This window comes from Lissotriton helveticus, chromosome 3_2 (assembly GCF_964261635.1).
Source record: "Lissotriton helveticus chromosome 3_2, aLisHel1.1, whole genome shotgun sequence".
NCBI lineage: Eukaryota > Metazoa > Chordata > Amphibia > Caudata > Salamandridae > Lissotriton > Lissotriton helveticus.
The window spans coordinates 486906786-486915878 of record NC_136062.1 but is presented as its reverse complement, the minus strand read 5'-3'; the positions used below and the strand labels follow the sequence as shown (position 1 = coordinate 486915878).

The following is a 9093-nucleotide window of genomic DNA, read 5'->3' as shown; positions in this document are numbered from 1 at the left end:
CGCACCAGACTTTGAGGAGTTAACTTTTTCGGCGGGACTAACCTGGTCCCTGTATCCAGCCTGTGCTCCATCGCGTTCAGCCTGAACTTGTGACTTTCCTCCAGTCTAGCACAACCAGATGGCTGCAAGTGGCGCTTTGTGCTTTTAGGAGCTATATATTATTTACCTAAAACATTGAAACTGTATGTCTCTCGTTCTACTGATTGGATGTATGTTCTACCCTCTTGCCCATGGTATTGTGGGCCCTAGGTCCTTGCGCTAAAATACAGAACGACGCAGACAGCAGTGTAATGAGGGTGGAACAGGCCCAGGGCTCGTGCGCCCGGCCGCTTTTATTGGTAGGGTCACATGACTAGTGATGCCAGCGATAGGTGGGTGTGGGTGTTAGTACTGCACCACACTGTCCACACTGTCCCAGCCCCGTCCAGATGAGGTGTGTAGGGCTGTCCCAGAGGTTCATGCTTCTGCCCCGTTACAGGGGGTCTAGTTTTCAGAGGAGTCGGTCTCTTCGGTGGAGCCGTCGCTCTCCAGCTCTGCCCTTCTCCGATGGTGCAGCACTCTCCTGGGGTGTCCTGGGCGGCTGGGGTCCCGAGGTGGGGGGTTGGTGCAGCCGCCGGAGGGGGGCAACAACATCTGTGCAGCCCTGAGGATGAGAGAGGTCAACAGAGGTCAGGCGGAGGTCACGTGAAGGTCACAGAAGCACCTAGCCTCAGGTGAGGTACCTGAGTGTCCCGTGAGGCAGCAGCCACTCAGTCAAGTGAGGTTACGACCACCTACTACTATGAGGTAATAATAGCTGCTAGTGTTGTATGAAGTGTTTGTGGTAAGTGCTTGTGTGAGGCAGACAGCGCCTAGAGTCATGCGAGGTAGTACTAGACCGCAAGTGTCATGTGACGCAACCAAGTCTTCTTGTCACCTGAGGCAACTAGCGCCTAGTGTCATCCAATAATATGAGTGGTCAGTGTTGCGTGGAGTAATCAGCACTCAGTGCCGTGGAATGCTAGAGCTCTGTGACATATGAGGTACCTAGCGCCTGCTGCCATGTGAGATAACCCTAGATGTATCAAAGGGTTTTACCCATTCTGTGTCTATGGGAAAATTTGTTCGTACATATGGCCCTTAGGGCTAGATGTAGGTAATTTTCATTTACCGACTCTAGAATACCGAATTTTACCGATTCGGTATTCTAGATTCGGTAAATGAGATGTAGTTAAAAACTCGGTATTTTTTACCGAATCTGTAGGATTCAGTAATTACCTAATCGGTAATTACCGATTCCGTAATTGCCATTGATTCCTATGGGCCTTGTGGCCCATAGGAATCAATGTCAATTACCGAATCGGTAAATACTGATTCGGTAAAAATACCGAATTTGCAAGGGGGACAGGGTGTCATTTTGACACCCTGTTGCACCCCTGATTCTGGCTTGTGTGCCATGTGACACACATACATGCCCTTAGGGCATGTATGTGTGCCACATGACACAGGTGTACATGCACAGGTGTGCATGTAGACAGGAATTCGTTATTTATCACCAAATAGTATTTGGTGGTAAATAACGAATCGGTAAGGGCCTGTGGCACTGATTACAGTGCCACCTACATGTAGATTTACAGAATCGGTAAATATACCGATTTGTTACATTTTCAGGCCCCTACATCTCCATCTGCAAATACCGGTCGGAAACGGCCGAAATCGGCCGTTACCGACCGGTATTTGCCTTCCTACATCTGGCCCTTAGTGCCTTATGAGGTAACGTTAGCCTGTAGTATTCTGGGTGAGGTAGCACTGCCACAGTGTTATCTGAGGTTACACTAACACTTGGTGTCATGTGAGACAGCACACGCACTTCCTGCAGTGTGACGTAACACCAGCTCTGCCATCAGTGTGAGTTAACACCAACATTCACTGCAGTCTGAGGTATCACCAGCACTTCCTGCGGTATCACCAGCACTTCCTACAGTGTGAGGTATCACCAGCACTTCCTACAGCATGAGGTAACTAGCACTTCCTACAGCACAAGGTAACTAGCACTTCCTGCATCGTGAGGTAACTAGCACTTCCTACAGTGTGAGTTAACTAGCACTTCCTACAGCATGAGCTAACTAGCACTTCCTGCATCGTGAGGTAACTAGCACTTCCTACAGTGTGAGGTAACTAGCACTTCCTGCAGTGTGAGCTAACTAGCACTTCCTGCATCGTGAGGTAACTAGCACTTCCTGCAGTGTGAGGTAACTATCACTTCCTGCAGCGTGAGGTAACTAGTACTTCCTACAGCATGAGGTAACTAGTACTTCATGCAGCGTGAGGTAACTATCACTTCCTGCAGCATGCGGTAACTAGTACTTCCTGCAGCGTGAGGTAACTAGCACTGCCTACAGTGTGAGGTAACTAGTACTTCCTGCAGCGTGAGGTAACTAGCACTTCCTACAGTGTGAGGTAACTAGCACTTCCTACAGCATGAGCTAAGTAGCACTTCCTGCATCGTGAGGTAACTAGCACTTCCTGCATCGTGAGGTTACTAGCACTTCCTACAGTGTGAGGTAACTAGCACTTCCTACAGCATGAGCTAACTAGCACTTCCTGCATCGTGAGGTAACTAGCACTTCCTACAGTGTGAGGTAACTAGTACTTCCTGCAGCGTGAGGTAACTAGCAATTCCTACAGCATGAGGTAACTAGCACTTCCTACAGCGTGAGGTAACTAGCACTTCCTGCATCATGAGGTAACTAGCACTTCCTACAGCGCGAGCTAACTAGCACTTCCTGCATCATGAAGTAAACACCACTTCCTACAGTGTGAGGTAACTATCACTTCCTGCAGCATGCGGCAACTAGTACTTCCTGCAGCGTGAGGTAACTAGCACTTCCTACAGCATGAGGTAACTGGCACTTCCTGCAGCGTGAGGTAACTAGCACTTCCTACAGCATGGGGTAACTGGCACTTCCTGCATCATGAAGTAAACACCACTTCCTACAGTGTGAGGTAACTATCACTTCCTACAGCATGCGGCAACTAGTACTTCCTGCAGCGTGAGGTAACTAGCACATCCTACAGCATGAGGTAACTGGCACTTCCTGCAGCGTGAGGTAACTAGCACTTCCTACAGCATGAGGTAACTGGCACTTCCTGCAGCGTGAGGTAACTAGCACTTCCTACAGCATGAGGTAACTGGCACTTCCTGCAGCGTGAGGTAACTAGCACATCCTACAGTGTGAGGTAACTAGCACTTCCTACAGTGTGAGGTAACTAGCACTTCCTGCATCATGAAGTAAACACCACTTCCTACAGTGTGAGGTAACTATCACTTCCTGCAGCATGCGGCAACTAGTACTTCCTGCAGCGTGAGGTAACTAGCACTTCGTACAGCATGAGGTAACTAGCACTTCCTGCAGCGTGGGGTAATTAGCACTTCCTACAGCGTGAGGTAACTAGCACTTCCTACAGCGCGAGCTAAATAGCACTTCCTACAGCATGAGGTAACTAGCAATTCCTGCATCGTGAGGTAACTACACTTCCTACAGGGTGAGGTAACTAGCACTTCCTACAGTGTGAGGTCTCTAGCACTTCCTGCATCGTGAGGTAACTAGCCTTTCCTGCAGTGTAAGGTAACTAGCATTTCCTACAGTGTGAGGTAACTAGCACTTCCTACATGTTGGACTTGGCCCTTCTGGCAGGTTCACCCCTAAACTTTTTGCTTTTAATGGTGACCTGGTGATGGTGATTTTTGGTTTCTGCGCACTTTCACTGTGTCCCAGTGCAAAGTGCGTGCGCACTCTGAGTGCATGTGGTTGTTGGACTTTGGCTCTTATGGCAGATTCACCCCTAGACTTTTTAGCTTGAAATGGTGAATTGGTGATGGTGATTTTTGGGTTCTGCGCACTTTCACTGTGTCCCAGTGGAAAGTGCGTGCGCACTCTGAGTGCGTGGAGTCAGGTTGGCCTGCCCTCCCATAGGAATGCATGGGGAATGTGTGTGTCCCTGGTGGTTCCTGATGCGTGGGGAGTGCAGGCTCGAGTTTGGTATGTGTGAACTCGTGGGAGTGAATGCTACACAACGGTATGTGCAGCTTGTATGTGTCTAGTGGGGAAGTGCCATTCCTAGACATGGCTGTGTGTGTGCAGTGAGGGTGCTGGAGCGTGATTGGCTGGAGCTGGCTGGCATGCCAGGCTCCAGGAAGTCTGGATGGGTCTGCCCGGTGGTGAGTGTGAGATTAGCATGCTGATGGCTGGGGAGGAGTGTGCCTGTGTCCTGAATGAGGCTGGGTTTTCCCCACACAATGCTGGCTCCGCCCCCCTGTGGTGCGTCTAACGTCCCTAGCCCTGCCAGTGAATAGAGAGGGTGGTTGAGCCCATCAACAGTGCTCACAGACCAGCTGCGACTGGTTCTGTCCCCACCCTGCACCTGCAAACAAAGGATTTACAGTATAAAAATGGGGCTGTGTCCCCACAGAGGTTGTTCTTTTCCAGGATCCTGAGGGGGCTGTTGCTGCTGTCGCTGGGCCAGAGGACCGCCACTTGGACTGTCTCCCTGCCTGGAGACCCAGTGAGCTGGCTCTGGGCCCAGCCTTGCCCCCCCCCTGCCTTGCTGCATTTTCCAGGAGGACTTTTGCTGGACTTGTGGCCTCCAAGCGCCTGGAAGTGCTTTGTTTCTCCCTTAAGCGCTGGGAGCGCTTGATTTCCTCTGTAGAGCTGAGGGAGCGCTTTGTTGGGCATCTAGCGCAGGAACCGCTGTATTTGTACGCCCCTAGCGCTTGGAAGCGCTTTATAGTCCTCACAGCACCTGGTAGCACTTTATGGTGTGCTAGCGCTTGGGAGCGCTGTGTTTTTATCCTTAGCGCTTGGGAGCGCTTTATCTTCGCAGCCGGTGCCCACCCGGCATTGGGGACAGACGTACGCCTCGCATCAACGCGCCCCGAGTGCGCTGGAAGCGTACTCACCAGCTGCATCGCCTCTGATCCTGCGAGCCGTACTGGCGTGTTGTGACCGGCCGGGCACGACTCGCACTACACTGCGAATTGAGGGAGGTTCACATCGTATGCCTGAAGGTACCTTTTGCCGCACCTTGTCCCAAAGGCCGTGCCGCACAGGGGTGCGCCTCGAGCTGTGTCTGTGCCCCTACGCCTGAAGGTACGAGTCGCACAAGCTTGGTGCGACTCGTACACCTGGTTGGCTTCTGGGGTACGCATCTCACGCGAGATGCGTGAGATTTGGTGGGGCCTTGTCCCGTGATAGTACGGGACGCACGGAAGCGCTATTAGGCGTTCCGGCCTCAATGCACAAAGCAGCCAAGCGGGAGAGAGTGCCTGCAACCCGGTGACACCGGTTTTTGAGACCTTCATACAAATTTTGAAGCCCTAAGCAGCGCCTGAAACCCAGTGAACCCGTTTGAGAGCCCAGAGAGGCTCAGGGGCCCATGTGTGTATTTCGAGTCCCCCCCCCCCCCCACGAGGGATTCCAACACCGGGGGCATTGGTTCTCTTGAGTCCAGGAGGGACTCCAACGACGCCGCCCTTTTTGTTCTTGAGCCCTGAGAGAGGCTCAGCAGCGCCCCATTTGTTTTAAGAGCCCAAGGAGGTTCTTGAGGGCCACATTAATTTCTTAAAGCCCACGAGGGGCTCAGGTGCATTATGTAAATGTAAATGTATTGCGACTTATATAGCGCACGTATCACCCGAAGGCATCAAGGCGCTTGCTTAGGGAACCCGTCCTGGTATTCCCCTGTGAGATACCCCGGCAGGGTATCCACAAGGTGAAAGCCAGGCATCCCGCCGCGAGGGGCCGTAGTGGAGATTAAGCAAGCTATTGCCCAGAGTCGCAGAGTGTGACCCCGTGAGTCAAGTAGGCACCGGAGCGAGAATTGTCAAGTCCGTGGAATTTTTTGAGCCCGGGACCCGCCAAGGCGGGGAATCGAACCCTGGTCCACGGCCGATCTCAGCTTCCGGGTCTGCCGCCTCTAACCACTGAGCCACGCTTCTCCACTATCCAATATTATTGTTGGTTGAGCCAGAGAGGCTCAGGAGACAGTCAGTTGGGCAGAGCCTGCGAGGCTCCAGCGCTGGCCCCAGCCTTGTCTCACACAGCTGCCCAGCACTTCGTGGGCAGCTGCCACGTTTAGGCCCCTGACATTGGGACACAGGGCGTCCTAGCCCCAGAGAGGCCAGTTGGCCTAGGGTCTGCCACAGGTGGTGGCTCATGTGAGTTTGGCGCAATTGTTCATTTTCTTCACCTCTGAATGTGTTTTTATGCGTCATGTGCTTGGTTTTTACACCTCTGAATGTATTGTTGATGCATCATGTGTTTTCCTCCTTACACCTCTGAATGAATGTTATGCATTGCATCATGTGTTATGTGCTTACACCCCTAGAGGTATGGTGATACTTAGGTGGTTGTTTTTGTCCTAGTGCAGGTGGTGCTAGTGAGGGCCTGGTTACCAGTGATTACTGGTTGTGTGCTACAGTGATTTTACATTCTATGTTTTATACTCTAAGTGCTATTTCTAAAAGTGCTGATTCCTGACAGTGGTCCAGGTGGCCCTGTCTTGTACATATCCCCTGTAAATTCTGCCCGTGCCTCTGGCACATTGTAAAGTGTGTGTTTTATCTGATGTGTTTTGGTGTAATACAAAGGCTATTTTTATATAACCTTGTGTGGAGTTTCCTTTGTGGTGGGCCTTTGGTTGTTGTTGCTGGGGTGCGTGCGCAAATACTTAACTCACATCGCCTCCAAGTTTAGCCTTGCTGCTCGCGCCACGTTACCTAGAGGGTGAGCAGGGGTTATCTTGGCGTGTAACTCCCTTGCCCTGACTTGGGAGTGTTGGTCTCTGACTGACTTTGGCGAAAGCCCTGGCCAGCCAGGGATCCCATTTCCAACAGTCGTGAGATAGGCCTGCCCTCCCATAGGAATGCATGGGGAATGTATGTGTCCCTGGTAGTTCCTGATGCGTGGGGTGTGCAGGCTCGAGTCTGGTATGTGCGGACTCGTGTGATTGAATGCTGCGCAATGATGCGTGCAGCCTGTTTGCGTCTAATATGGAAGTGCCATTTCTAGAAGTGTGCCTGTCTATGCAGTGAATGTGCTGGCGTGTGATTGGCTGGAGCTGGCTGGGGTGCCAGGCTCCATGAGTCATGATAGGTCTGCCCGGTGGTGAGTGTTGAGATTAGCATGTGTGATGTGAGGGAGTGGTGCACCTGGGACCTGAATAGGGCGGGCTTTCCCCACACAATGCTGGCTTGGCCCCCTGTGGTGCGACTGATGACCCTAGCCTGCCTGGGGAATGGAAAGGGTGGCTGGGGAAAACAAAGTACTCCAAAACCAGCTGCGTCTGGTTTCTCCCCCACTCTGCACCCTGAGACAATGGATTTTAATGTATAAAAGGGGCTGTGTCCCCTTGCAATTTGTTCTCTTCTTGGATCCGGTTGCTGAGGGGGGGCTGCTGTTGGGCCCCAGGAGGACTGCCACTGGGGATTGCCTCCCTGCTTAGGAGGACCCTGTGAGCTGGCTCTGGGCCCAGCCTTGCCCCCCCCCACCTCCTGAAGGACTTTAGGCTGTGCTGGTCCCTGGATTTTTGGGAAACTAGCGCCTGGAAGCGCTGTATTTTGCCCCCAGCACTTCAGAGCGCTTTTTGTTCTCAGCCGGTGCCCACCCGGCATTTGTCCCGTTCATTGGCCAATATTTTTAAAGTCCCCTGGCAGGTGCCCACCCCACCAGGGACCGTGCCGCTATTTCTTCTTGGGCCCCCAAGCGAGTGCCCACCTCGCTTCCTATTTAAATTACAGAGGGAGCCTACTCCTCTAAATCACCGCCGCCGGCCCGGGTATCTGCTGAGAGGCGCTGTCCTGCCTCCACACCCGAGTGCCGCGCTGCTATTGGCTGCAGCACGACCCGGAGGTACTTGTGGCCGAAACCGGAAGTCGACGGGAGCCCACCCCGCGCTCCGGTGCAGGAAGGTGAGGAGAGGCGTCCGGAGTGCCCGGGAGGACGGGAGCTCACCCCGCCTCCACCCGACGCGGGCAGGAGAAGCGAGGGTAGCCGCAGCATCGGAGAGCCTTGGAGCGGGAGCTCTCCTGCCACAGCCGCCGCAGGACCGGGTGAGTGACAACATGCAGTGTTTGTTCAGAAGAAGGGGGAGGCGTCGGGGCACATTGCTGGTGCCTGCCCCCCTCAGTGCTCTCTCTCCGAGTGAGGGAAATTGTCTGTGAAGAGCCTACCAAGGCTCCCGGGGGCAGTATTGTAGTACGAGTCCCCCGAGAGGGACTCCACCAAATCGGGGGCAATTTGTTGTTCGAGCCCACGAGGGGCTCCGGGGGCCAGTATTGTTAGCTATTTGGTATTTGTGTTATAATTTTGTTTTCATCGCATTTTCCCCTGCTTTTATCCCTTGCCCCCTCGCTTGCACGTTAAATGATTTGAAACCCACCGCTGTTGGGCGGTCCCTTTCCCCCGGTGTGTACAGATTTGTGGCGGACATCTTGGGTCTGCGTGGGCTCATAGCACGTTCTAGTGGAGGGAAAATTAGGCGCCTTGGTAATTCCAGCTATTTCGTGCAACACTTTCGCATTGCGGGTGGTCCCTGATTTAAGAGCGGCCACTCGTTGATTTTAAAACTTCCTATTTGGTATTTGTGTTATAATTTTGTTTTCATCGCATTTTCCTCTGCTTTTATCCCTTGCCCCCTCGCTTGCACGTTAAATGATTTGAAACCAACCGCTGTTGGGCGGACCCTTTCCCCCGGTGTGTACAGATTTGTGGCGGACATCTTGGGTCTGCGTGGGCTCATAGCGCGTTCTAGTCGTCAGAAGGACGCTAGAAGGCTTTAAATGGAGGTCACGCTGACGCGCAGCGGACACGCGCAGCGGGGACACCGGACTGACGCCGGAGTTATGCCAGAGTTCAGCCCGTCTGCGCCCGTCCGCGCAGAGGACGGGCTGGACTCTCTCCCCTACGACCAAAGGTACCCTACTATTACTCCTATTCGGATTTACTAGCTCTTAAGCCCCCTAATCTACCCTGTACTCATAAATTCCCCCCTGATGGTATTTTGCACTCTTCTTGTTGTCACACGTGTGATTCAGCAGTCCTACCCTTTACTTTC

The 9093-nt window shown here is 52.9% G+C and overlaps 1 protein-coding gene across 1 annotated transcript in view; it reads right to left on the bottom strand.

The window, feature by feature from the left end:
* Positions 1-300: 300 nt before the first annotated feature.
* Positions 301-9093, bottom strand: part of CSTPP1 (centriolar satellite-associated tubulin polyglutamylase complex regulator 1) — a 403270-nt gene continuing 394477 nt past the window's right edge. The window contains exon 9 of the mRNA XM_078684705.1: positions 301-643. Coding sequence (XP_078540831.1) covers positions 484-643 — 160 coding nt within the window. The 3' untranslated portion in view covers positions 301-483. The remainder of the gene's footprint in view (positions 644-9093) is intronic.